The 27,637-nt window shown below is 42.0% G+C and overlaps 4 protein-coding genes across 4 annotated transcripts; all 4 read right to left on the reverse strand.

Moving 5' to 3' along the window:
* Positions 1-61: 61 nt before the first annotated feature.
* klhl40b (kelch-like family member 40b) lies at positions 62-4,044 on the reverse strand. The gene is made up of 6 exons (XM_083995565.1): positions 2,748-4,044; positions 2,207-2,367; positions 2,011-2,118; positions 1,701-1,886; positions 1,409-1,558; positions 62-498 (listed from the first exon to the last, which is right to left on the reverse strand). Exons 1-6 carry the CDS (start codon positions 3,870-3,872, stop codon positions 387-389), a joined length of 1,842 nt encoding a protein of 613 aa, XP_083851691.1. The 5' UTR covers positions 3,873-4,044; the 3' UTR covers positions 62-386.
* A 1,907-nt stretch (positions 4,045-5,951) lies between these two features.
* Positions 5,952-12,113, reverse strand: hhatlb (hedgehog acyltransferase like, b; the record flags this gene model as incomplete). The annotated part of the gene is made up of 12 exons (XM_083995015.1): positions 11,914-12,113; positions 10,641-10,778; positions 9,075-9,142; positions 8,874-8,987; positions 8,015-8,209; positions 7,703-7,912; positions 7,205-7,376; positions 6,905-7,049; positions 6,789-6,824; positions 6,498-6,699; positions 6,260-6,401; positions 5,952-6,163 (listed from the first exon to the last, which is right to left on the reverse strand). The coding sequence occupies exons 2-12, from the start codon at positions 10,744-10,746 to the stop codon at positions 5,952-5,954; spliced, it is 1,602 nt and encodes a 533-aa protein (XP_083851141.1). The 5' UTR covers positions 10,747-10,778; positions 11,914-12,113.
* Positions 12,114-12,863: 750 nt separating this feature from the next.
* On the reverse strand, positions 12,864-19,291 carry LOC311003296 (glycine--tRNA ligase-like). The gene is made up of 17 exons (XM_083995013.1): positions 19,182-19,291; positions 18,319-18,420; positions 18,081-18,183; positions 17,793-17,934; positions 17,623-17,711; positions 16,357-16,433; positions 16,079-16,224; positions 15,828-15,977; positions 15,569-15,731; positions 15,095-15,259; positions 14,866-14,983; positions 14,336-14,477; positions 14,154-14,239; positions 13,953-14,062; positions 13,756-13,849; positions 13,287-13,477; positions 12,864-13,202 (listed from the first exon to the last, which is right to left on the reverse strand). The coding sequence occupies exons 1-17, from the start codon at positions 19,224-19,226 to the stop codon at positions 13,089-13,091; spliced, it is 2,037 nt and encodes a 678-aa protein (XP_083851139.1). The 5' UTR covers positions 19,227-19,291; the 3' UTR covers positions 12,864-13,088.
* Positions 19,292-20,030: 739 nt separating this feature from the next.
* On the reverse strand, positions 20,031-27,637 carry LOC311003330 (glycine--tRNA ligase-like). The gene is made up of 17 exons (XM_083995060.1): positions 27,344-27,637; positions 26,791-26,892; positions 26,057-26,159; positions 25,823-25,964; positions 25,419-25,507; positions 24,722-24,798; positions 24,471-24,616; positions 23,716-23,865; positions 23,444-23,606; positions 23,025-23,189; positions 22,833-22,941; positions 22,595-22,739; positions 22,398-22,483; positions 22,196-22,305; positions 21,467-21,560; positions 21,156-21,346; positions 20,031-20,712 (listed from the first exon to the last, which is right to left on the reverse strand). Exons 1-17 carry the CDS (start codon positions 27,602-27,604, stop codon positions 20,587-20,589), a joined length of 2,259 nt encoding a protein of 752 aa, XP_083851186.1. The 5' UTR covers positions 27,605-27,637; the 3' UTR covers positions 20,031-20,586.

The raw sequence follows: 27,637 nt of genomic DNA on the forward strand, positions 1-27,637 counted from the left end.
CTGCCATCTGTTGGAAAATACACAACTTCTTGTCAGTACACTTTCCATGATTATCAAGACATTTTTTCATTGGTACTTAAATACTTCAATTTTATTCAATTCATTGCAAAAAAAACTATAATGTTTACAATTTTACAAACTGAATCAGCTGCTGAAACACATATAAAAATGTTATTAATTAAAAAAAGAAAACTGTCCTTGTCAAGAGGCCAGAATCATAGATGTACAATTAACACTGCTGCCACATTATGAAAAGTAAAAGAAAGAAAGAAAACACTAAACACACAAGCTGATTCATGACTGTGACCTTGAGCGTGGCTGAATGTGTCCTTGGACTGCAGCTGTGAAACTCCTGTGGACTTCAACATTGATTTCCGGAGGTGCTTTTACATCTTGGTGAGACGCAGCGTGTTGAGGCGGACCCCCAGAATAGTGGCCCCTGCAGCGTACTTGATCTCTCTGAGGATCCCGTTCCACGTCGCCTCTGACTCATCGTACCTGAGGAGGTCGACAGGTATTCATTTGTCATGACATGCAAAACTGGGACGGCTGCTAGATTTAACGTATGGCTGTGCAGTATGAGAGTATTAATTGTTTTTTAGCATGATGTGTGATTATATTGAATGTTTTTCAGCATAATGAAGACTGCAGAGGACATCCTATATCTGTTTGAATTATGACCAGGCTACTTTTGAAAACTGAAATTTGAAAAATAGCACCCCAGTTTAATTTCTCTTTAAAGCAGAAGTAAGTGGTCCAGTCGTTTTCGCTAATGCTGCGTTCCAGGCAGGCTTTTGAAATCGTAAATTACAGCTTCAAGTCACAACTTACGACTTTGTAGCGTTCCAGGCAACCCACTCGTGTTTTTCCGACCTGTTTTACCGGTGAAAGTCACTATAACGGCCACTCGTAACTTCCGACCGGTGAACTCGTACCAGATCGAACTGGTACGACTTCACGGTCGGAAAAATACGAGTTTCCTTGAACGCACCATAACAGTCCTCGTCCCTACGTCACCACATGCACGGCGTCCCTTGGCTGCACACACAGCCCTGCATGCCGTTCTCTCTCCTCATTGGATAAAAACTGTAGGATACGATAAATGTTTTCTCCTCGGCTCAGAGCAGAGCAGAGTGACTGACAGACCCGTGTTTCAGACCAAACACTCTATGTAAGTGATTGCTGTCGGAAGATATAACTATTTAAGACTTATATTAACACAAATATATCACTTACTTCTGCTTTAACATACAAACATGCACAGACAGTATCTGGTTATTTTTCTTATGGCTTTGGTTTTGACGAAAGTAGAAATATTTATTATTTACCTTTGTAATGTTCATCACAATGTACCAAAACGCAAGGATGTCTGGACTAAAATAGGTACCTCTCTGTCACTGTGACCCACCTCCAGATATCGTTCATCTCCGTGGGAACGACCTCTTCGCTGTCCTCCAGAGGCATCATGGCAAAACCTCCTACAGCGTACAGCAAGCCAGCCACCGACACCAGGTTCAGAGAGCTTCTCTCTTGTGGAAACTCTGTAAAATCTGACCACCTGAGAAATAAAAAACACATGTAGGAGTAAGAGGATTTCACATTTGTGGGTTTGTACCACTGGTGACTTCAGGGCTTTGCTGCTACATGAGACAGCAACATTCACCTTTGTCAACTGTATTCAGTGATTTTGATGAACTCACTTGTTGGTAGCGATGTCGTACACCTCCACAGAGTTTGTCATGCCGTCGTCTGTGACTCCTGCTGCCACATATATTTTGTCCTCATGAACGGTGGCTCCACATAAGGAGCGTGCATTCTTCATGGGTGGAAGCTCCTTCCATTCAAATCTCTTGGCATCATATGCGCACATCTTCCTTAGACAGCTCCTTTTCAGAAAAGAGACAACGAAATTGTGCCATTCCCTAGTGCTCTCTTTGTAGCAGAATTAATATAAGCCTATGTTGTTATTATTATTATTATTATTACAGTATGATCACACTTTATGCTCACTTGTTTTCTCCCTTTCCTCCAATCACATAGACAATGTCATTGTGGGATATCGTTGCATGACCGTAAACTGGGTAAGGAATTGACTCTGATTCTCCCCATTTAAAAGATCTGTAAACACAAAACCACAGGAAATGTGTTAATCAATTAGAAATCAGTGCAATAAATTAAACTTGTATCAAATCAAACTTGTACTAACTGTCTGTCGTAGACCAGAACTGAGTCCAAAGTCTGCTCCTGCTCCTTCAGCTCCCGCCCTCCCAACACGAAGATGGAGTTCTCCGCCTCGGCCAACCCGAAGAGGAAACGGGGAGATGGGAGAGGAGGCATCCCCAGCCAGTCAGCACCGACGGGGTCATACTGAGGTCACAGGGGTAAAACATTTGTGCATGGGTTACGTTTACACCACCGTGATGCAGGCAGACAGACATGAACAGATGCGTCTATGTTCTGAATATGCAAACACAACATAAAATCCTGAGTTTTATATTCAACCCAAGCCTTAATTGGTATGGTATTTCCACTTGAATGTAAAATAAAGTATTATGGGTCTGAATTCACCCACCAAAGGGACAGTTTGTTCTTAATGCAATTTCATGCATCATAGCATAATTTTTAGAAATGAAAGTCAAACTTTAAAGCTTATTACTGACACTGATACAGCAGGACTTGAATTATTAAAAAAATATCAGAAGAACAGGCTGAAGGAAGATCTTTTTTTTCTTTCAAATCACTCTTACCTGCAGGAAATAGGAGCACAGTGGATCTTCCTTGTTCTGTTCATCAAAGAATAATCCTCCTGCCACAAAAATCTGGTTTTCCTTGGTGACCAGGCTGGTGTGGTTCTTGGGAACCTGCGTGGAGAGTGATGCTACAAAGCAGTCGTTCCCTGATGGATCGTAGGCCACAGCGCCTGTTTCATTCACCATCAGTATCAAGTTCCTGACAAACATGCCAAATCTGAGGTTGTCGTTCAGGATGCCTGGGAGAAGGCCTTCCTCTTCCTCCTCATCATCCCCCCTCTCTCCGTCTTTGTCTGCGCCGCCATTCTCCTTCTTGCTTTTTTTCACCTCAGGCAACTTCCCGCCACGAGCATCCCTAACCAGCTGGAGTTTCTGCTGCAGCTCAGGATTTGAAGTTAGCAATTTGTGTCTCTCCACTTTGTCTTTCAGGTAATCCTCGTTGACCAGACGCAAACGAATGCAATCCAGCAAACCTGGCAGCTCCTTTTCCCTGTTCTCTATGTCCCGGGACACCCAGTTCATCAAAGCCTCAAACACCGCTTCTTCCGTTTCTACGTTCAGAGTGTCGTTTGTTAGAATGGCTGCCAGCTCACTGGGGAGCAGCTGGAGGAACTCCTCATCTCTGGAGATGAGCTGGAAGCGCTCGCAGGCATAGTTTCGGGCAGAGACGGCCAGCCGAGGACAGTCGAGCATCAGCCCGAGCCTGAAGACAGCCAAACAGTTGCTGAGGCTCAGGCGCTTTTGTAGGAAAGAGACACACACTGTGAAAATTGAGGGGATCTGGTACACATTAGCTACAGCAAAGATGTCCTGAACGTTCTGCTCTGTCACGTTGATTTTGGAGGTGTACAGGTACTTGAGGATCAGCCCCATGACACCGGGCTCCACATCCTCCAGGACGATCTCCCTCTTTTTGCTCTCCTCCAGGTCTGACAGGAAGATGTGGCGGAAGTACGAGCTGCAGGCGCACAGGACGAGCCGGTGGCAGGGGAATTCCTTGTCTTTGATCTTCAGCACACAATCAACCAGCTTGTCATTCTCCAGCAAGTCGCACAGGCCGTCCTGGAGCAGGGTCTGCTGGTACATCCTGGGCTCGTCCATGGGGTTTATAGGTAGAGTCATGTTTGCTGGCGGGTGAGTATAAAAAGCCTTTCAGGGGCTGCAAAACAACCAAAAAAAAGTGGATTTTCTTAACAGAGTAGTTCTAATTTCTAGCCTGAAGAGAGGCTTCAGAGGCACAGTCAGTCTGCTACGAGCCCACACCAGCTGAACCCAGGGGCGGCCCACTCCCTCAGCTGTCCTGACCCTTCAACTGAGCTCCAACTGGGAGGTTATTTATAGTCAGGGTGCTCGGTGTGAAGCTATGGGCTTTATTCTGGAACATGAAATGCAATATCCACGCTTCAGTCCCTCTCTTCCACCTCCAACTCCACCGTGCCCACTCCCCAGGAACATCCACCCACGCTCAGACAGCTGACACGTTGCCTCATGGGAAATATGTCTGACCTGAGTCACGGGGGTCCGTGTTAGAAGCTGGCCTGCCGGGTCTCCGAGGCTGAGTCATCATAGCCAATGTGTCACTTTGTCCTTTTGTGATGTTACTTCATTTACATATTTACACAACACAAGAAAAGACTAAGTTAAAAGTATAGTTTTCCTTCTGCCTTTGAATGTTATATCATATTTTAGAAAGATGTTGGGATGAGATTACAGCTAAACTAAGCTACCTTTTAAAGGATTATTTTTGCTGCTGCTGTATAGTTTAATTTAGCTATTGGTTCATATGAATGGCACAGCAAAACATAGTTTTTACATTAATTTATGAGATAATCAAAAATTAAAAAAGGGGGCCTTCATTAATTTAGGGTAAGCTACTGTAGTTTCTATATCACCAGGTAGTAGTAGCTACTTTGTCTGGTTGTACAAACTGGCATTTGAAATTGTGACAATGGCATAATGAAAAATGTAGTACATACAAATAACAAAATAGTGGATGTTGCAATCACTTTTTACCACCAGCATCATAGTTCAGGGCTGGCTAACTAACTACAGGCAAGATAAGAAATAATATAAGTAAAAGCAAGAAAAGGCAGTTGCTGGAAACAACTTTTGTCAAGTAATAAAGGAGTGAAGTTTGATACTGAACTTGCTCTAAACTGATCGAACAGTTGTTAATGCTAATATTAGCTATTCAACAACAACAATTCAGCTGATAAGCGAGTATCATCTAACTCTCAGAAATATGTATATGGATATTCTCATTCATCCAGGTCATAGTTATCTCTGGGCAACAAATTGAATCGAGGGGGAATGCAAGGGGCTTCATCAGTTCGCAACGCATCGGTCTGACTAGTTGAAGCCCCTTGGAGGCGAAACGTCTTCCTTGATAAATACAAGTCCAGTTGCCTTCGATTCAATTTATTACCCAGAGATAACTCTCAGGAAGGAAACAAAACATACATAATGTCAATACCGTTTGAGGCTATCACTAAGATGATACCATAAGGTGTAGAGCTACAAAAAACCGTGTAGTCACTACACTATATACTACATTAGATTTGACACAGTGTATCAAATATAATTGCCCCCGTTTCATGTTATTTTTACCTTTGAACACACTGTTTGGGAGTTCAGGCAGTGACTCATCACATGTGTGACCATTGCCTTTACACTGCACAATGTTCAAAGTGTTTCCTTCAAACAGGACGCTGCTGATGTAATCCTTCAGAAATATATCACGCGTCTACGACAAGAAACAACACTGACTTAAATGGTGCAAAAAGCTCTACTTGTCATTCATATTTAAACAGCTCCATCAGGAAGGTCAGAAACTTTACATAAAGACACAAAACATGCTGCTTTGAACAAATCTTTGCAGTTTATTTTTTGCATTGACAGTGGAGGCAGAGGTTTCAGAAACCTACTAGAGTATTGTTAAAGAGTTTAAGAGAAACATTTTGTGCACAGGGTAAGACAGTACACGTGAGGTGAACTGTACATTATGTTATCAAAAATGATTTATTAAGATTGATTTTTTTTTACACTAAAATGATGGTAAACATATTTACAGTAAATGCTGTCTTCAAAATCAGCAGAAGCAAGGCATCTGTTTAAAATATATATTCTAAAACCTAGATTGGCGGTAATACTGCTGGCAGCTGCATCTTTCATTAACCGAGCCACTGGGTGAACATTAAGTATTTACTCTGTTTTTGCCTTGCTAGGGTCTGCGACTGGCTGAGCAGCGGCAGGTGCAGCTGGAGCGCCGGCCGGGCTGGGGGTGGCATTCGGAGGTGGGGCAGGAGGAAGAGGATCGGGGTCATCAATGAGGGCCTGTCTCCTCTCTCGCTCCTTAATCACTTGAACCAGGCAGTAGGTCATAAACATGACGATGATAGTGGTTATAGGGAAGCCTGGAAAGGTAAAGACAACGACCTCATTTTTAGTAGAGCTGGTGAAAAAAAAAAGAATCCTCCTTAATACTGAAACATAAAAAAAAACTAATTCACCTTTGAGAAGCAGCCGTTTGGTGACCAGCTTTGCAAAGTCCAAACTGTTCAGGGCCAGGATGTTGTACAAAACAATACACCAGAAGTTGAAAGTATTGAAGACGGCTCTGATCCTGCGGGACATTGCTTCTGACATTGCCACCTATGAAGAAAAAATACATTTAAAAAGTTAAAAAAATAAATACAATTGATAAACAAAAAGCATTTTATATCAGTGTTCACTGAAATGTAAATCTACCTCAAAAGAAGCAAAAGGCTCCATGGAGAAGAGCTTGGCTGTCCACAGCTCAAAGTTGAGGCCGAAACAGTTAAAGAAAGCCCAGATCAGCACCACCTGACAGGGTCCCAGCCAGAGGATGGTAACGCCGAAGGTGCACAGTGTCGCCACCAGTTCCTTCAGCACATCGTCATGCTTTCCACCCAGGTAATCATACACATACCTGTGGAGGATGAAGATATCAGAACCTCTGAAGCTGACAGGGCTGATGAATGCTTTAGTTTAATTTACTGGTCTCTCTTATACACTCACTTGCAGAGCCAGTCATTGATTCCTCTGTCAAAGTGGCTACAAAAAGAGAAAAAGTAATGATTAGGTTTAGTATAAGGGTTATACCAACCAAGTGTACTTGTGTGAACTCGACTCACGTTTCAGCGAACACGTAGAGCATAGTGATACATTTTGGGGGCTTGGGAGGGTCCAGATGATCCAACCTGGAAACTGTGTTGATGACTCCAAACATGACAGCTGCTTTCACCCAGTCATACACCAAGTTAAAGTAGGCCAGACCCACTGGAAACAATGCAAGCATATTAGTCAAACCATTCATATTACACCAAGAACTCTTAGCACAAAGTAGAACACGATGCTTTTTGCCAAAACTGTTTGAAAACTTCTAATTAAATAATGTGCTACAGCGTTAGAAAGCAGTCATTTCTAGGCCAGACCTAGAGCCCAGTCAGAGAGGTGTTTCAGCAGCTTCATGTCGGTGGGGATGGTGAGGATGTACATGAAATGAAAGAGGACGTCTATGACAATGATGATCCCCAGGTGGATCAGACCCTGCAGACTTATATTCCACATCTCCCGCTCTTTCCTCGTCAGGTCCGACTTGTTGGCCTGCAGGGGGCAGCAGACACCTGAGTCAACCACCAAGAGGTCACAGAAAACCCAACATCTACACTGCAGCTCATGAAGCGCACTCTAGGTATATATAACCATGAGGGATTGCAAGATAATTAAAAGGACAGAAAAGTAAGAGAGAGAGAACATTATATCAAATAACAAATAAGTGTATTCATTTTATTTAGTTGTTGCTTTCACCTTACTTGTAAGTTTTAGATCTAAAATACTGAAATCAAAGAGGGAAGCCCATCATGACAGTAAACAGTTGGGAGCTGCTGAATGACTGCAATAAATAAATAAAAAACACAAATTTAACTTACCTGCACATAAAACTTATCAAAGGTCATGATGGGCCCGAAATAGAAGAAGGGGAGGTAGAAGTTGTACTTGAGCAGCTCGAGGATGCTGTAGTTCCCATCTTTCCTGTCACAGTTCTCGAGAGCAAAGCTCATACAGCGCATGATTGTAAACCCACAACCTCCATAGAAGAGAACATGACGCAGCTCAAAGTCTCCCTCCACAAATCCAGCCTGTGTGGAGCAAAAACAACGATAAATGAAGATCCTAAAGGAGTAATTAAGATGATTTCCTCATATTTTGTGTGATAATTTCTGTAGAGGCAGTTATTTTACCTGCCAGGACACAAAGGGTTCACACTTGAATGTAGCGAGGGTACACAGACCAGTGACGAAGCAAAGCCAGCGGATTTTCACTAAGGAGATGCTGTAGAGCAAGATGCAGTGGGACAGGATGAGGGTGACGTAGGTCCAGCCCATACTGGTCCACACAGCCAGGAGGCCATACACCATGTAAACCAGGGACCTGTACTGTGAGACAGAAAAATAATAGTGTCACCACACAATGAAAGTCTGTGTTTATCAAATCAATCCAAAATGCACCAGATGATAAAACTGTTTACAGAAAAGGAAAAGGAAACTTCCCCTTGGAGGCTTGTTCATCATCATTTTGGCCTCTTGCTGATTCATATTCAATATGAACAAATTGATTCATATTATAAAATCGATACTGAAGCAAAGACTTTGACCCTGACATGACACATGACATGACATGTGGTCTAATGGTATTCAACTAAACCAAACCAACACAACCCATCTTGCTAAATATAGAGCTGCATTTCTATTTATTGCTCTCTCTGTCTCTTTCATTCTTCATCTGCAGTCATCCCTCCATTTGACTCTCGCTCTGTGTTTTTTCTTTCCACCTGGTCCCATTCGTCATCTGCTGTTTGGGTAATGATATAAAAAGCTTCTGTGCAATGCTGCAAAAATAAATTGTGACAAAGTGGATTTCCAAAATGTCAAGTATTCATATTAACGGCTCAGTGAGATATAAATCCAACATGATTGTTTCTTCCATCTTATTTCACAACGGCTCGGTGCTCTGCTCAGATCATTAAACCCGAGTCCATCACCGCTTTTAGCTACATTAGTCTTCCTTAGAAGATGAATCAATGGATCAGTTATTTAGAACCTGTGGAGCCAGCATGGAGCAGATCTTGGCGAACAGCACGTGACCGGAGAGAGCAAACAGGATGTGCGCACAGAATGTGGAAAACCACATCGTCCACTCAAAGTCAGCCGTGTCCTGCAGAACAGTGAGGAGAAAATGAAAATGAGAAACCACAGATGTTTTATCAGTAAACTCCAACTTAATAAACTTCTGTTCTCTCACCATCTTCCTCCCGAAGTAGTACCACCCTGGTTGCACAGTGGGTTTGAACGTCTTTCTGTTTGCATTGACTGGAATATGAAATGACAAAAGAGGATGAGAAATTTCTTTTGTAGATTCAATTAAAAAACCTCTGTACTGTTCTTTGTCGCTCTTCTCACAACAAGGTTTGATGGAGAAACTTCAACACAACAACAAACATACTTCCCTTCACACATCCTTCATTTTAGCACAGATACATTTACATTTCCTTTATGTATTATTTTCTGTCTTTTATTTTAATCTACTTGTCCTTGAGTGCAGACATGATACACACTATGCAGGGCCAACACAGGGCCTATTTTCTTCACTCCTCTGTGGTATTAATACTGACACCTGATCTCCCCTGCGTGGTCCGCATAGCTCCAACTCCTCACCCTCACACAGTGACACTGCCTCGACATGTACACTGCACATTGTGTTGACTTTATGTGACTGTACTACAGCAGGCAGAAGACACAATACAGTATGTCTCAACCTGAAGGCAGGGGAACCTAATGAACTGCTTTTTGTGTTTTACTGCACTCGTCCACAGAGCCGCCTACAGTTATGCTGTTACGGACACAATTAGGATGAAATTTCTATTAAAGTTTGGCTTAAACCTTTTTATTTGTTGCTTTTAACATGGTCTGTGAGAAAAGTTTCTTCCATGGTTACCATCTTGGATAATATCACTAAGATATTCCAATATGCAAAATATGTCAGGAAAGAAAAATACAGTTGTTTAGGTACAGTAACACAATACAAAGCCATACAGGTGTTATCATGTAAGTGAACTCTCTCACACACTAATTCACTATGTCTTGTGTATTTTCAATGCCTTCCTCAATAGTAAACTTTGTAAATTTAGATGCTGGATACCATTATTGACAGACAGAGTCATACTAATGTAAAAAGTGACATTTTGCATATGAATCCATAGCTGTGAAGTAGTGAACATACTTAGTATTTACTTAGTAGTGTCTCCACAGACTTCTTCAGAGATCATTTGACAGTAGGCTGAGCAGAGCACACATTACTTATAGCTGAATTCCCTTTCAAATGTCAAATGCCTGTTTGGTATATTTAGGGTGGGACCACACAGGTGTTTTCACGTATTTGTTGTGTGGGTGTGTACAACTACTGACGCTGCTTGACTGACATGATACCTGTTAGTTTAGTTGCTCATGTTGAAGTGGACAAACTTTTGACAGCAGATACGAATCTGTATTAGCTGATTATCAAAGAGCAGCAGCTGTAAGAGAGGTTTAAGTGTTGGAAACATCAAAAATTGTAAATTGTGTAAAATATATCTTAGTCCACAATTGTGTTTCCCTTTGTGTATCAGTGTATGTGCATAGTTTAACTAACCAAATTTAAGGGAATCATTCATTTAAGGCTCTAAGAATAAGTAAACTGCACTTCAGTAATTTAGTCTTTTACTTGTGTACATATCAGACTAATTCATTATTATATTAATAAGGGCAAATCTACATGAGCATGATATCCTGCTATTCCCACTTGTTGTGTGTTTGCATGTTGACTACTCACCACTGGACACCTCAAAGACCCAGCTGGCAGCCCAGGACATGGCCAGACACAGCATCGTGTTGTAGAAGTAGAGCTCATATTTGGGAAGTGCAGCTTTGACCCCCATGGTGACACAGGGAGGACGAGCTCCGGAGGCTCCTGAACGCACAACATCAGACCAGTCAACAACTCATCTGCACAACTGAAACTGAAAGGTGTACACCTGATCTGCCACGCAATCAGGAACCTGTGTTATGACCCTGTTGGTGTTGTGCCAATGGTAGACTCTAAAATGATTAGTCTACAATACTGAGTAATAAAATCCATGCACATTACAACACAATGTATCATTCATAATATAATATACAAAGTAATGTTTCTGTATGATGAGCAGTTTTATTTTGATCCACATTTTCCTACCTCCGGAGTTTACTTTCACATTTTGAATGCAGGATTTACAGTCTAACAAAATGGAATATTTTAGTCTCGGGATCCAAACTCAAAGTACCCAGTGAGAAGCATATTGGCTCCCTTCAGAGTATATTATATCACTATTATCATCATATAATATCAGGAGAATTTTTTTTAGCTCATCATCATCATCATATTTCTATACAAAACATGCAAAGTAACTAGTAGCCTACAGATGTCAAATAAATGATATCTAGTCAGATAGAAATGAAATGTAAATATGCAAGTTAAGTTAACATTAAAAGTACATTTAAGTACAATGAGTTACATTACACAACTGGGCACACAGCTGTTACCTTTCATAGAAGCTAGCAGGTATTTATAGGCAATTAGCTTGTTCAGGACTAGCTATATTTGAGTGGCTTTATCTTCTTCTGAACCACACTTTAATCAGAGTAGCTCAGTATCTCGTTTCTTTCAAATGACACTGAGTCCTAATCACTAAGGAATTTTATCATATCACATTTATCAAGGAGAGAACAGAGGAGGACAAATGGGCAACTTTCCACCGATTGGTAAAACGTAAAGACTCTAACAAGGTGCAGCTGTCTGCTATTTTTATCCAACCAACTTCTCTCCTGTGACTTTTTTTCTGCAGCTTTAATGCTGAGAAAACTCGCTCTGGAAAGCAGAAACCACACTCGACCAATAGTATTTGATGTTTGCGGTTCACAACACCCACGCTGAACCAAATAAATCATGAGTTAAATCAATATTTCTCTCTATTCTCCTCTAACAATGTCAGCTCATGATGCCTGCAGTTGAAATGCCACACGGTCATGCTCTTCGGTTTGTCCTCTGCAGCACCTGTTGTGATACTGACCTTGAACGCAGCAGTTGCGAGCCCGAAGAAGTTGCTATAAAAACGAACCTTTTTTTTCAGTTTGTTCACACAGAGACAAAAAAAAAAAAATTAAAGTTTCATGTCAAACAAAACAAAAACACATGGGAAAATGTAAACTGTTGTATCTGCTGTGCATCCACAGGGCGCAGGCTGGGCTGCAGGTCCCTCTGACTCCCTGAGAGGGAGCTGCCACCGGTTAAAGGTGACAGGATGTATTTATACTTTGACCACTGACACAGAGGGGGCGGAACAGGCAGGGGAGGGTGGTCCTGAATCAGTATAATAGGTTATAAACCTGGCAACATCAGGCATCTAAAGAGTCTCTGATCTTGGCATGTTAAGTTACTGTACCTACCTTCCCAAATGATGCAGCAGAGGGTTCATTCAACAAAAACCCACTTCCTCATATAGTAAATCTTCCATGTGCAAAAGAGTCTGTCATCACTGGTGTACATGTAGGCCTAAATCACATTTTGTATCAGACTATTAAACTGCATTTATATAAAAAGGAGCATAGATTTCCATAATAATTTTGTCACCATTTTCAAGTCTATTATATGTGATATTTTCCATATTCCTGGTTGCCAGATCTGTTTTGGGAGAGACTAAGCTTGTTACAATTTTGACTTATAGCCAAACGTCCATGTTTCACATTCTACACCGAACTGCAGCTGTGCAACAACAAGCAGTGCCGACTAGTGACAGTAGCACAAAATACAATACAGTGACACACAGTGGCTACAGCTGCAAACACAAAGCAAACCTACGGGAAACTGTACTTTTCAAGTTTACGCAATGACAAAAATCATGTGATGTTTATTACAAAATGTGAATCATACCATACAGGATACATGTTTTCTGCTTTCATAGTAAAACTACACATCTACAGGGCGTTAAGAGTGTTAATACTGTTCAAGGCAAGAGGTCACTGAGGTCATCATGTTCATTCAGTCTATGTGGCACATGTGCATCTCCAAATGTTGCTGTCTGAATAAAGGTAAACACAGGATCTGGAACTTGTGCATCACCATTATAACAATTTCCATTAGGATCTTCACCTTTTTTAATCCAGTTAACTTGAACAAAATAACTAAATGCAAAATCTTTATTAACAATATGGTCCCTGTGTGTACAGTGGTGCAGTCCCTGTCTGCTTACTCCTTCTTGCTGGTTTCCTGTCCTTCAAATATGGGGTATTTGCTCTCCACCTCAGCCCACGTCAAGGTGCCGTTCGCCAGATCTCGAACCATCACTGGTAGCTCAGTGACCTGCAATACATTTTTGTTAAATCAATGGTAAAAACAAACAACATACTGTATGTGATGCTTGGCTACAGGCAGTTCATGTTGTACCTCAGCTCTGATCTGCCTCATTGAGTCGCGGTCCCTCAGAGTGGCTGTGTGCGGCGTCTTGTTCACGGTGTCAAAGTCAATGGTGATGCCAAAGGCCACTCCGATCTCGTCCGACCTGGCGTAACGCCGCCCAATGGATCCTGAAGAGTCGTCCACCTTGTGGGACAAACCGTTTTTGGTCATCGCCTCAGCTGAAAGGAGGAACAAAGGATTAAACCAGCTGAGTTTTAGAAAGATAATCATATAAGCACCTAAATAAATGAACATTTAGTGAGTTGAACATTTTTGGAAACATGCTTCTCTGTTGTTTTCTTGCCTGCTCCTTAAATATGAAGCAGCCTACTAGCTTAGCATTAAGACTGAAAACAGAGAGGTGTATCTTGTTTTTTTATATAAAAAGAGCAGAGAAACACATTTCCCAAAATGTCAAACTATTTCTTTAAACTAAATAATATTGTATCGCACTCACACAGCTGGGAAACAAAAGGCATGAACTCCTGGTTATGGCTCAAAGGCAGGATGGAGCATTTATATGGAGCTACAGTGGCAGGGAAGCTGAAATACTGGAGAAGACATAAATTATCATTAATTAAAACGAACAGCAAAAACCAGAACAAGCATAATGATTCTCACTCGGATCTGATTTCTGTTTTGAAGCACTCTTACCGTCCTCTGTTCATCCCCCTGCCGGATACCAAATGAGTGCTCGAAGATGGAGTACATGATTCTGCCGATGCCAAACGAGGGCTCGATTACATTCGGAACAATCTCCTCCACTGTGGGAAAACAGAGATGGTTGTTTTCCCACAAGAACAACACACTGTGCTTCTCTACAGTCACAAAGCCAGGTTTGATGTTACTTCTTACCATGCAAGGTTTTCTGGAACCTCTTCACACTGACCATGTCTTTGGTCAGTGTGAACGATTTGCCCTCAGACTCAATGCTGAACTTCCTACAGTACAGACACAAACACGGCATAAACACATTAAAACAATATTCAAAATTAAACATTTCTACAACAGGGTGCACTGCAGCGGTCAGTAATTACCCAGTGTCCTTGAGAAGCTTCTCCTGATCGGTGATGTAACATTCATCACAGATGGCCAGGTACTCCAGAACCAGCTTGGCATCCTTCTTGTAGGCCGTCCCGATGGCTCCTTTGTTGGGCTCAAACTGGACAACATTCACAACTTTGTGTGAAGGTGTTAAGGAGTAAACGCAGGACACTAGACATAGACCTAATAATACCATAGAGAATAATTAAAAGCTGGGATCTTGTAAAACTTAACTTTTTCTTCTTTCATTTCCATGATTATTTGATTCACTTTTATTTAAACCATTTTCTATAAAATCTTATGCATGTTTCAAAAAATAAGGTTTGTGTAGGATTTGAAAATGACTGAATTTGGCAACTAATACTGAGGTTAAAACACATTTCCCAACATGCATTAAACCATGCATGCAATGAATCTATTATTTCCAAACATATAGAAGTACAAAGTTGTTGTAACCATTTTCTAGTATTACGATGTTGGCCACACGGTAATATGGTGTGATTATAGTCTGGATCATCAGAACAGAAGGATATGGGTTCTTTCAAAGGCTTTTCTGCCACTAGCGGCACCTTGGTGGCCCTGGAGTGGCAAGACAGGTCGTAACAGGATCGATCAGCACAGCCCACAATTTCTATCCAGCCCTGAGAGAGAGAAAAACAACCATGTGTAAGAATAAAGCATGTAGCTGCCTGCGGTGCCATTGTTTGTCAACTGTTGAGCTCACAAAGCAGAATAAAAGAGAAAATGTTTACATAGGAGGTTTTGGACTCTGCATCCCAGCAGTCACATGCATAGTGAGCCATCTCGTTGTCCATGTGCTGACGGAAGCGCACTTTGTCTTTGGAGAGTCCCACTTTAATCAGATACAAGTAGATCCTTCCAATGAAGTAACCCAGCACTGAGTTGTTGATCACTCCCTGCAGCAGACACACAGAGGATTTAAAGATGTCATCAAGTATCATTGAAACCCATTTTTGGTACATTTACTGTATCTATTAAATTATTCTATATACAGTTTTTTTTAATACACCTCTCAAGCAGCATCTGAGCATTTAATGCATTAACCTTCTTGAGGCTATAAAATTAAACTCCATGATAAGTTGTTTTATGTAAAAGACATTTCAATGACACATGCGGAGGATATGTACAGTATGATATATCCTTTCCTATGCTTACAATTCTACTCAATAATATCAGTATCATGAATGCAATCAGCTCTACTTTACCTGCTTCACAGCATCCCCCAACCTCATGATCTCTGCAGGCTGTCCACTCGTCTGGGCCTTTGAAGAGAACAGCAAGATCTCCAGGTCGGCCACTTTGGAGAATTTAGGATGAACCTTCTCGTTTGGATCCACAAAGTGCTCGATCTCAGCCATGGTGAACTCTCTGCAAGAAAAAGAGGAGTGTTAAGTCTTGCTGTTTGCTGTTGCCGTTTGTTATAATTTGCAGGTGACGACGTGTTGAGCAGCTGGATTTTCTGACCTGACACGGATGAGTCCAGAGCGAGGGGAGATTTCATTCCTGAAGGAGTTTCCGATCTGAGCAGCACCGAAGGGTAATTTCCCCTGGTTAAACTCCAACAGACGCTTGAAGTTGAGGAACATTCCCTGAGCTGTTTCGGGCCTCAGGTATCTGCACAGAAAACGACCAGGTGGCACAATTTCATTACAACAAAAGCTTTTCACATGAGAGACTGGGAGGAGACAGATGGTGTGTTGAGTACAGTACAGTACCCGGGCGTGTTGCCTCCTGGTCCGATGGACGTCTGAAACATCAGGTTGAAGGAGACGGGAGGCGTGAGGTCGTTTCCTGTGCTGGGCGACTTGACGTTGTATTTCACAAAGAGATCAGCCAACGCCTGCTGAGTGTAGTTGTCCATCTGTGACAAAAAGACAGCAGGTGTATTGGATGATTATTTCTTTATTTCCACCAGCAGATGTCAGTATTGTCACAAACATGAAACATCGGACGTCTCCAGTGTCCTACATGTGTTTGTAGAGCGAGCACCCACCTGAGTGATAACATCCTCCATCTCATTCGCCTTCTCTGCAGAGCATTTCTCCTCAGACATCAGTTTTTTCAAATGAGCTGTAAAGGAAACAAACAGCTCTGTTAGCAGCCTTGAAATTAATTAGCCTGAACATAATCAATCTTCTCTTGATTGATTAGAATCTCAAAAATATAATGTGATCTGAAAAACTAGTCATTAGTGAATCCACATTAAATACAGTGGTTACAGGGATTTGTGTTCCTAACAATGCAGAAGTACTTTAGAGTCATTACTTTAAAAAAAAGAAAAAAAATCGGATTGTGATATGGTGATATACTTTTATTGGAAGTATAATGGGGCATTAAAAAGCAAAATCCCTTTAAATTTAAACCAAAGATGGAGATAATTAATGGATAAATTAATGGATTATAACATATGAACGTATTTTAAATGGTTTATATACATGGTTTCAGTGAATCCAATAGAGTAAAACCCCACTGAAATTAGTCATTATTTAGTAATGGGCAAATTAATGGAATTTTATGGTATAAAAAAAGAAAGAAAATCTAATTAAGGGATCACAGTGCTCTGGAGTCTATATTCATTTTGGGTTTGCAGACTTTTTGTGAAGTCAGTTTTGTTATAACCCCACATGCACTGTATCGCTTCTTGCAGCAATTCAGGGTTTACAAATGTTGTTGTTTTACTTTCTAGACTTATGTAGAAAAATGTAAGAATCCCTCTTCTTGTTTTCATTGAAGGTGACTTGGGAAAATATTCGGAATTTCAAGTTTTCTTTTCTAAAAAATGGTCTAGACACATATGTTCACTAATGAATAAACAAACTAAATTACACCTGAATAACCAGTTATATGACCCTTTGACGACCCTACCCCCCACCCACCCAGCTCATTTGGCACGCCTCCCTCTAAACTCCCCTGGGGACATGTTACCTAGTACGACAGGTTAAAGCCTGTCTTGTACAAATGAAATTGCACATTCGGTTAAAACTGGATCTGCAGAAATTCTGAAAGGTGGATACCACAAAGATCTAATGGCAGGTTGACTTTTATAAAAGAGTCCGACCACATGCAAGTTTCAGATGCACAACTCAGCCAGCTATCTGCTAAGTGTGTCGCATGTGTGTTAACCGCGCCGAAGGTCCCGATGTGATGATGAAATCTGACACCTTTCTTTGCAGCATTGTGAAACACTAGAAAACTCAAGGGTTGGGCTCATTTTAACCTGCACATTATGCAGCAGTGCATGGTGGTGGGACAGACTCACCTTTCAGGAGGTGATCAGCTCGGTAGCACTCTCCGGTCTTGGAGTCTTTCACCATGTAGTCGGCAAATTTATCCACGTGCCCTGACGTCCTGAAAAGAAGCAGCAGGTTGTAAGCACAGATCTGATGGAGAGCCACGGGGAGTCTGAGTGTTGTTGGCATTGGCACCTACTTGAGGACCGGCTCGGGGGTCAGCATGGTGCAGTCGATCTCCAGGATCTGCTCCTCCTGGATGAAGTGCTGCCTCCACACCTGCAGGATGTTGTTCTTCAGGGCACAGCCGACCGGGCCAAAGTCATACAGGCCGCTCACACCTGACAAGACAGTTTTCAAAGGGACTGTATAGTAAAATATTCCAGGTAACATTGCTCTTGGGTTTCCACCTGTGTTGGGTAACACTCATCACTCAAAAACTGTGCTTTGTGGTTTCAGTTCTGCAATTGTGACAAACATATTTTACCTCCATATATGGCAAAAGCTTGATCGTAGAAGAACCTCCTCTTTAAGGTATCCTCCATTTTCACCCTGTCCACTGCATCCTGTTTGGGCTGCAAAGCAAGCTCCTATAGGAAAGGGTGTTGGTTGGGGAGGAAACCAAAAGAAAAACTAATTGAATTGTAAAATAAACATCCTTTTACACAAAACGAAAGTGAAGCTAAAGGAATGCCAGGAAAAGATTAGCCAGTAGTTGCTCTGACCTTTGACTCGAGAGTCTTCTTCCGTGCCTTCAGCTCGGCCACAGCTTTGTTCACCTCGTGCTCTGAGGCGCCGGTCTGCTTCAGCTGATGCACCAAGTCACCCTGCAGGAAAAACACCATGCTTTACTTCCTCTTAACACTCACACCTTACAATTCAGTCTTTTGTATCATTCTACCCTGTTAACTAATTGTAGCGGCTAAAATGTAGAAAGTTGACCATATGGTGAGGAGTGATGAATGTTGCCAGGATGTAAAATGACTGAAAATTCATTACATCTTAGTATTAAATGCAGCAGGTGGCAATAACTGGTCAGTTTTATATATTTTTTGCCATGTACGTGTCCAATAATATATATGTATACTACACATTTAAAACCAAAACCAAAACCAATATTTATTAATTTATATTTTAAAACTGAACCTTGAAGGCTACACTTTGCTTTTTAATTGTGTGCACAAAATATTAATTTATATTTTTAAACTTAACATTGAATTGACTTAAATTTAACACTGACCTTTAATATTAAGTTTTAAGATATCAATTAATACATTTTGGTTTTGGTTTCAAATGTGTGTGTATATATACCTGTACATATATATTATAAATTTGATAAAATCCAAATAATCAAAATACATCCCTTGAAGTGTCGATGAAACACTTTACAGCATTGCACTTGCAAATAACTGCTTAAGAATTTGGTATTAAAAATAAAATTTTAAACTTTTTTACAGTATGTTAACGGTAATTTCCTTCTAAATTTCAACATGTAAAACTATCACTTCAAACACAGAAACAACTACTGTGAAAAGTGGAAACAATTCTCCAATCAACACTTTTAATTTCACTTCACCCATTAACTCACCTGCTCCTTCACAGCCTGCCTAAAAGGTGCCAGTACTTGTTCCATGTTGTCACGTACGAAGAGAAGTAGACGCTCCTTCTGCAGCCAGATGTGGATCTCCTCTGGACTCAAGTGATTTCCCTTGACTTGAGACTCTTAAGACTCAGAGCGAGGAAGGGGGAGGTGCCTGCTTTCCCTCAGGCGCTGTCTGAAACCAAGGGTTTTTGTTGCATCAGCCAGGAAGCTCAGACAAACCTACTTTCGTTTTCATCATAAAGACAATGGAGAGCATATAGAACTGGTGTATACATTAACTAGGGAGCAAATATGACCTTAATGAACAGCCCTCGTAAACTGTCGGGAGCCTTTTAGATCCATATTGTGTATATGATTATTAATGCATTAACTGAGCACAACATTAGGTGAAACAAGGTGTTGAAACAACTTTATATTGGGATGCTCCAACACATTTACAGTAGGGCTTTAAGGCCCTGATCTTAACACTCTCAGGGGCCATGGGCAACTTCCCTTCTTTGCCCAGCTGTTACTTTGGCCTTGATGTCAACATTTCCACATTACCCCATACCTACCAATGTTTAAATTGTGTCAAGCAATACAGTTGTTTAAGAACTGACTACTGAGAAACATTTAGTTAATATCAATATTGATGCTGATCTTGTGCTCAGTGTTCCCTACACCAGAAATGTGTATTTAAAGAAAACACTCCCTACCTCGTACGCATAAACAGTTTTGTATTTAGAAGGAGAAAGTTTTAAGTCTTGCCAAAAACCCAGAGCTTCATGTTAAAGAACCATTTGAGCACCTAAGTGACTCCAATCACTTTTCACAACTGATGCTCCTATCCAACATACATCTGAAGCTTTCAACCCAGTTTACCTTCTAATGGGATATATTTCAATGACAATCAGTGCCAAATATTGACAGATACCCGTCTTATTTAGTTGGTGGAGAGACAAACAGGGATGTGATGGGGACCGCTGGACTTGTCTTGATAGAAAACATTAGAGTAATGTGCCTGTGTCCAGTAAGTGCTGGCTGTTTTTATTGAAATTGTTAAATATCTCAATCCAATCTGCCTGGAAACTGGAATGGTGGACACCTCCCGCCACTGACGACTCAAAACAACCTGATTACATTTTCTCCCTTTTAAAACATCAACATGGTCATACATCGATGAAATGTTGCTCATCAAAAGAAACAACAGTCCTGTGCAAGCTTTTTCCACAACTGTTAGATATGATGAATACATGACATTTTTTTGTGACTTGCAGTGGTGGAGAACACAAGGAGGGCTCGGTGCACCACAATAGCTTATTACAATACAGTTTGCAATATTTTCTTTCCTGGTGATGCATATGCAACAAGTCTGTGGGTTTTCACAGAGTGGCTGGCAGACGGGTGAGTTTTACTCTTCAACCGTGTCCTTCTTGCTGGTTTCTTGTCCTTCAAAGATGGGGTACTTGCTCTCCACTTCTGCCCAGGTCAATGTGCCATTGGCCAAATCACGAACGATCACAGGCAACTCGCTCACCTGAGGAGAGAGAGAGCGGTTACTATAATGATTTACACACTATAACAAAGACTGCTATTATTTATTTATTTTTTAACTACAATGTTCAGTGCCCTAATGCTCACTGATGCCGATACGTTGTACAGTGTCACACCTTGAGGTGAAGTCACGTTTTTATGTTGCCCATTTTGCCCTTTACCCCCTTTCTACGTGGGAGTCATAGCGAAAGTAGGACAGACACACCCACACCCACCCACCCACATGAACTGTGAAACCATCAGTCTCGTTCCACCCAATATACCCTTGACTCAACCTGTGTTTGTGCCATCTTGAAACATTTACTTTTTGAAATTATTTGGATTTGTCTTGTTAATTCAAATATTTTTCAAACACATAAATCTGAGAAACAGTCTACTGTGAAACACAACTAGGAAATTATGAATGAAGTTGCACTGTTGTTGTACCTCGGCCCTGATCTGCCTCATTGAGTCTCGGTCTCTCAGAGTGGCTGTGTGAGGCGTCTTGTTCACTGTGTCGAAGTCGATGGTGATTCCAAACGCCACTCCGATTTCATCGGTCCTGGCGTAGCGCCTCCCGATGGATCCTGAGGAGTCGTCCACCTTGTGGGAAACACCGTTCTTGGTCATCGCCTCAGCTGAGGGGGAGAGAGAGATAAAAGAAGAGTAAAGACGAGAAAACGAGGAGTGAGGAATATAGTATTTCTCTGCTAGAGACAAAAATAGAACGTATACATTATCATTATGTGGGTACTTACATAATTCCTTCACGAAGGGCACGAATTCCTGGTTTTGACTCAGAGGCAGGACGGAACATTTGTATGGAGCTACAGTAGCAGGGAAGCTAAAGTACTGTCAAAAGAAAACACACATGTTCATTACAGAGAACCAAGATGTCAAAAATTTACTGATTTAAATACAAAAAGCAACAATAGTGGGTGATACAAACGTATGAATATGTGCACATTCGGTTCCAATAATATCGAATGTTATCAGCTACAATTGACTACTGTTATCTTCAAGGTCATTAAGCCACACGGTAAACACAAAGCAGCAGTTGTGCTTATATAGTGGCAATATAGAGCTGCAGTAACCACCGGCTTTTACATTTCAATTCAGTCAGATAATAAATAATTAAACTTCTGTTTGCTCATAAAGACCTTCTGCTCTTAGATAGATTGCCAGATTCAAACTGCATTTAAACTCATAAACCTGTTAACTGGCACAGGAACCACCTGTAGCTCAGTAATGCTTTCACAATGACGCAGCTGCACATTTGCTCCATGGATACAAGGGTTTAATGATTTGCTAATGTTTGGTAAAACATTCTTTAAATCCAAAATATGTAATAATAGTTGTGTTCGGTATCCCCAGCAGTAACAAATATGGTGTGGGACAGTAAATCATTACAGTGTACATAAATCATCACCAAGCCTCAGCAGAGATACAATGTTGTTCATTAGTGTTGATCGACATGATCTACTTACCGTTCTTTGTTCGTCACCTTCTCTGACGTGGAATGTGTGCTCAAAGATGGTGTACATGATCCTACCGATGCCAAACGAGGGCTCGATTACATTTGGAACGACTTCCTCCACTGTGAACGCAGACAGAAGGAGGTTATGTGTTGTCACTCTCAAGTGCCCCAGTATAATCCACCACCTCCCGTGTCCGATGAGCCGATCTCACCGTGCAGAGTCTTCTGGAAACGCTTCACAGTGACCATGTCCTTTGTGAGTTTGAACGTCTTGCCCTCTGTCTCGATGGTGAACTCCCTGTGGAGCGGAGATGATGATGATGCTGATTATTTGGAAATCACAAAACTGTAACGTTTCATCAGTCGTCCATGTTGCTCCACATCGCCGGCTGCCGTTAACAGTACTCACCCAGACTCGTTGAGTAGCTGCTCCTGCTCTGTGATGAAGCATTCGTCACACACAGACAGATACTCCATGGCTATCTTGGCTTCCTTCTTATACGCTTTTCCAATGGCTCCTTTGTTGGGCTCGAACTGGACGACATTTACAACTTTGTGTGGAGAAATTAAGGAGAACAGCTCGGCAGCTGAGGATTGAGAATCTCTCAGAGGTTTCATTCAGTGCTACATGCTGCAATTTAAGGATATGGGTTCTTTAAGAGGCTTCTCAGCAACCAGAGGGACCTTTGTGGCTCGCGCGTGGCACTGCAGATCGTAGCAAGACCTGTCGGCGCACCCCACGATCTCGATCCAGCCCTGCAAGAGATGAAACATTAGAAGAAACTGTGCGGACAGACTCCCTTGAAAAGCCAAAAGGATTAACTGTAAATGGAACATACATAGGAGGTTTTGGCTTCAGCATCCCAGCAGTCACAGGCGTAGTGAGCCATCTCGTTGTCCATGTGCTGACGGAAACGCAGCTTGTCTTTGGCAATACCAACTTTAGTTAGGTAGAGGTAGATCCTCCCAATGAAATATCCCAGGACGGAGTTATTGATCACTCCCTGCATGGGACAGAAGGAAGGGAGATTTAGTAACCTTGGAAGAGCAATTTGACAAAACACTGAATAAGCCTTTATGTCCTCTTCCAGTTTTATAGATCACATTCAATGAGATTTATCTTATGATCTCAAAAGAATAATGGCTACATATCCAAATCACTTGAGATTAAACATTTATAATCTAAAAGCACTCACACTGATCTACAGTTTAAAGGTATTTCCAGTATAAATATGAGTGTTCTTGTAGCGATTCCTACCTGCTCAACAGCATCTCCCAGCCTCATGACTTGTGCAGACTGTCCACTCATCTGGGCCTTCGAGGAGTATAAATTGATATCCAGGTCAGCTAAATTGGGGAATTTAGGGTGGACCTTCTCATTGGGATCCACAAAGTGCTCAATCTCAGCCATGGTGAACTCTCTGTGTGGAAATGTACAGTTATTACATTCCTGTTTTATCTCTCAAGAGACATCACTCCCCTACACATACAGAAAACAAATGATCGCTGAGCCAGAGTACCACCACTAACCTGACACGGATGAGTCCAGAGCGAGGAGAGATTTCATTCCTGAAGGAGTTTCCTATCTGAGCAGCGGCAAAGGGCAGTTTTCCCTGGTTAAACTCCAAAAGACGCTTGAAGTTGAGGAAGATTCCCTGAGCTGTTTCAGGCCTCAGATAGCTGCAGATCAAAACATGAATTAGAAAAACATAATAATGACGCAAACATGAGGACATTTAAAGGGATAGTTCAACATTTTGGCAAATTGGCCCATTGCTATAATCCCTATAGTCATAGCAGTAGGTTTGTCACTTTTAATTGTCGGTGCAAGCTATTTTTAGAGCGGCGGAGCAGAGCCGCGAGCTGCTCAGAGCTACGCTATGGAGGCTAATGGGATTTCTTGGTTTCCCTCATCAAATACACAATCCAACAACCCCAAAACGCTCTGGTGGACAAGTTGTGACCTGCACATTCACCACGCTATGAGATGATAACGTAACATTACGAGACAGAGTTGTTTTAGAGGTAAATTCAGAGACTGCTTGCCGAAAAACTGCCCCCGACGGGAACTCGCATCAGCGGTTTTGCATGAATTTACCTCGAAAACAACTCTGTCTCGTAACGTTCCGTTATTATCTCATAGCGTGGTGAATGCGCAGGTCACAACTTGTCCATGAGAGCGTTTTGGAGTTGTTGGATTGTGTATTTGATGCGTTTGATTATGGGGGCAATTTGCCAAAATGTTGAACTATCCCTTTAAGAAGATTATAATGTTGGCATTTTACCCTGGCATATTCCCCCCTGGTCCGATGGACGTCTGAAACATCAGGTTGAAGGAGATAGGAGGTGTGAGGTCGTTTCCTGTGGTGGGCGACTTGACGTTGTATTTCACAAACAGGTCTGTCAGTTCTTGCTGGCTGTAGTTGTCCATCTGGGAAAAGAAAAAAAAAAGTCAAGTGAATTATGTATGTCTTTTTTGGTAACAGCTTTTCCACATAACCCTTGTAAAAAGCATTTTCTCCCACTTATCACTGACCTGAGTGATAACGCCCTCCATCTCAGCCTTCTTCTCAGCTGCACACTTCTTATCAGACATCAGCTTCTGGAGATGGGCTGTAGGAGACAAACATGAACAAAAGGCTTTCACCAGGATCTGAGATAATACTTGATAGTGTGACAAATTCAAATTAAAAGTAAAACATATCAAATACAATTTCATTTGGGAAAAAAGGTGTAAATATTTACTAAAAACAAATCAGCAGTATGAAACATTTTTATAGCCTCAGAGTCTAATGTCAGAGGTGCTGCACAACATTTTCAAGTTTCATTACACAATTTCTTGCAGCCTTTGGACCACTTGTCACAGATTATTTCGGGGACTCGCATGTTCTCCCACTATGTGAAATGTTTTCCCCCCAGCTATTTGGCCCAACTCCCGCCTCTGTGATCCCAGCAGCTTGTATTGTTATGAAAGCCCTGTGTGATTTCTGCTGGTCCAGTCACTTCCATTCTCCCTCGGGCACAACAGTGATACTCAGAAACCGGCCAACCAGCATCGGCCACTGACAGCACAAGTTTGGCCCGTGTCCATGCCTCCCACGGCAGAATCCCATGAATAATACAGATGAAAAACTTCCTCAGACCTCCGGTGCAGAAGCTTTTGGGATGAGTAATCTTTAGTTTACACAGCGGTGGAAGTCGAGTCTTGACAAACAGATGTACAAAAGGCTTACCTTTGAGGAGGTGGTCCGCCCTGAAGCACTCGCCATTCTTCACATCCTTCACCATGTAGTCAGCAAATTTCTCCACATGGCCTGATGTCCTAATAACATGTAAAGCAACAAACGAGGAGTCAGATTCATTATAAGAGGAAAAAAAAAAGTTTTTCACATTTAATTATACTCAAAAATGTATCTGCAGCCGGGCTATGGAAGGCTGCTATGGTGACAGCTCCCATGCATAAAACTACAGAGTCAATATCTGCCTGTTTATAAAAACCCACAGTGCAGCACTTTGTAGCTGACTGCAGGAACCACCAGGCACGTAGTTAACACATAAATAACCAAAGACTGCTTAACACTGATGGGAGATATGATAGAAAAGAAAGTATCTCCAATTTAATTCCCACAGTACGTACTTGAGGACCGGTTCGGGGGTCAGCATGGTGCAGTCGATCTCCAGGATCTGCTCCTCCTGGATGAAGTGCTGCCTCCAGGCGTGCAGGATGTTGTTCTTCAGGGCACAGCCCACAGGGCCGAAGTCATACAGGCCGCTCACACCTGAGAGGAATTACTGCGTTGTAAAAGACCGCTTAAAGACTTCTTGTACAGTCGTATGCAGCACATACAACTATTCACTGTATTAATGTTACCTCCGTAGATGGCAAAGGCCTGGTCATAGAAGAATCGCCTTTTGAGGGTATCCTCCATCTTGGTTCTGTCGACGATGTCATCTTTGGGTTGTAATGCCAGTTCCTGTAATTAAAATTATATTATATACAACTGTTTTACTTGCTTTGAGGGTGTGGAGAAACTAAGTTTAAGATGTAGTGGCGTTCCACGAGCAGGCCTTGTTTTGATAAGTCTGAGCAGAGGAATTAACTCCAGACCTTTGGGAATCCTAATGCAAAAGTTAAAAAACACAATCTCGCCTCAAAAAGGTCTACTAACAACATTTACATCTGCATGGCTGCCATTTAACAAATGGAGGTGACTCACGTAACTCTATGTGATCTATGTTGGGAACTGTGGTCACATGATTCAAGCTACATGAGTAGATATTTGATCCTGTAGTGTTGGATACTTTATGGCAGTTTCCATGTTAAGATAGCAGCTTATTTGTAATGTATTAATTCATCACATGGTTTAATCCAACCCATAAAGCAATGAACCAGTGTTTGTCAACAGTGTGAAATCAAACTGTGAGTTCACGCCCCAAATTCAGCTCAAGTCATGACTCGGGTATCTTGGAGACAGTGGATGAGTCTGCCAAACCTTGCATCAGTCAATTTTGAATAATAGATGTCTGAACTTTTTCTGGTTCTGTGACAAAACTGCATTCAGGTGTAATCAGGTGCATATTTAACACGATTTTTTTATGACTCACCTTGGCCTCCAGAGTCCTCTTCCTTGCTTTCAGTTCAGCTACAGCTTTAGTAACATCCACATCAGGGACACCATCCTGCTTCATCTGGCGGACCAGGTCCCCCTAAAAACACAGACAAGAGGTTTGAGACTTCCTCCGCACAGGAAAAACCCCTGAGCCAGCTACAAATACCCGACTCAAGCCTGGGCATGTTAACAAAGCCTGCAGCTGATCGTTGGATTACTAGTATTATTTTCGTAGCTGGCCTCCTTTCTTAACCCCACCCTGCTCGGAAACGTCTGCACCAGCAGCAGCAGCAGTAGCCCCACACTGAAACGTGGCAAAGGGCGCAGACATGACTGTCAGCTAGCGTTAGCACTTAGTTAGCAACAAATGGCTATTATCATTCATTGACAGCTTCACAATGAGCCGGTGAGTTAGCCGGCTAGCCGAGCCAGGCATGCTGCTGGCGGAGAGCGGCTGTCGGTGCGATAAAAACAGAAACACACACATTTAACCCTAAACAATCTGACTTATTTCACATCGGTAGAGTGTGAGATAAGTAAAGCGGTACCTGTTCTTTGACTGCGAGCCTCAAAGGAGCGAGGATCTCCTCAATGTTGCCGTCCATGGTTTGTCCTTCCGCAAGCTGCAGCCACAGGCTTTTCTTCTTCTGCTGCTGCTTCTTACACCGGCAGACCGACGTGGAAAACGGCCTGGTTTCGGGCGGGGAGCGGGGGGACTGCCGAAAGAACCGGACCGTGGACACCGGGCAGACGGAGGCAATCTCAGTGCTGGTCCTCAGCAGTGCTGATGCTGCGCTACGAAGAAGCATGGACCGCCGTAATGGGAGAAGAGGAGAATGATG

The sequence above is a fragment of the Trachurus trachurus genome (assembly GCF_905171665.1).
Source record: "Trachurus trachurus genome assembly, chromosome: 20".
Lineage (NCBI taxonomy): Eukaryota > Metazoa > Chordata > Actinopteri > Carangiformes > Carangidae > Trachurus > Trachurus trachurus.

What these genes read in the sequence shown, in the direction of transcription:
- klhl40b (XM_083995565.1), bottom strand. Translation starts at nt 3,872, where the DNA reads ATGACTCTACCTATAAACCCCATGGACGAGCCCAGGATGTACCAGCAG. An exon ending in GTTCTGGTCTACGACAGACA is followed by an intron (nt 2,119 to 2,206) that starts GTTAGTACAAGT and finishes TTGTGTTTACAG; the next exon opens with ATCTTTTAAATGGGGAGAAT. An exon ending in GGAGGAAAGGGAGAAAACAA is followed by an intron (nt 1,887 to 2,010) that starts GTGAGCATAAAG and finishes TTTTCTGAAAAG; the next exon opens with GAGCTGTCTAAGGAAGATGT.
- LOC311003296 (XM_083995013.1), bottom strand. Translation starts at nt 19,226, where the DNA reads ATGGAACAAGTACTGGCACCTTTTAGGCAGGCTGTGAAGGAGCAG. An exon ending in GAAAGAACCCATATCCTTCT is followed by an intron (nt 14,478 to 14,865) that starts GTTCTGATGATC and finishes CTTCACACAAAG; the next exon opens with TTGTGAATGTTGTCCAGTTT. An exon ending in GTTCCAGAAAACCTTGCATG is followed by an intron (nt 14,063 to 14,153) that starts GTAAGAAGTAAC and finishes GTTTTCCCACAG; the next exon opens with TGGAGGAGATTGTTCCGAAT.
- LOC311003330 (XM_083995060.1), bottom strand. Translation starts at nt 27,604, where the DNA reads ATGCTTCTTCGTAGCGCAGCATCAGCACTGCTGAGGACCAGCACTGAG. An exon ending in GGCCTTTGCCATCTACGGAG is followed by an intron (nt 25,965 to 26,056) that starts GTAACATTAATA and finishes AATTCCTCTCAG; the next exon opens with GTGTGAGCGGCCTGTATGAC. An exon ending in GGCGGACCACCTCCTCAAAG is followed by an intron (nt 24,799 to 25,418) that starts GTAAGCCTTTTG and finishes TGTCTCCTACAG; the next exon opens with CCCATCTCCAGAAGCTGATG.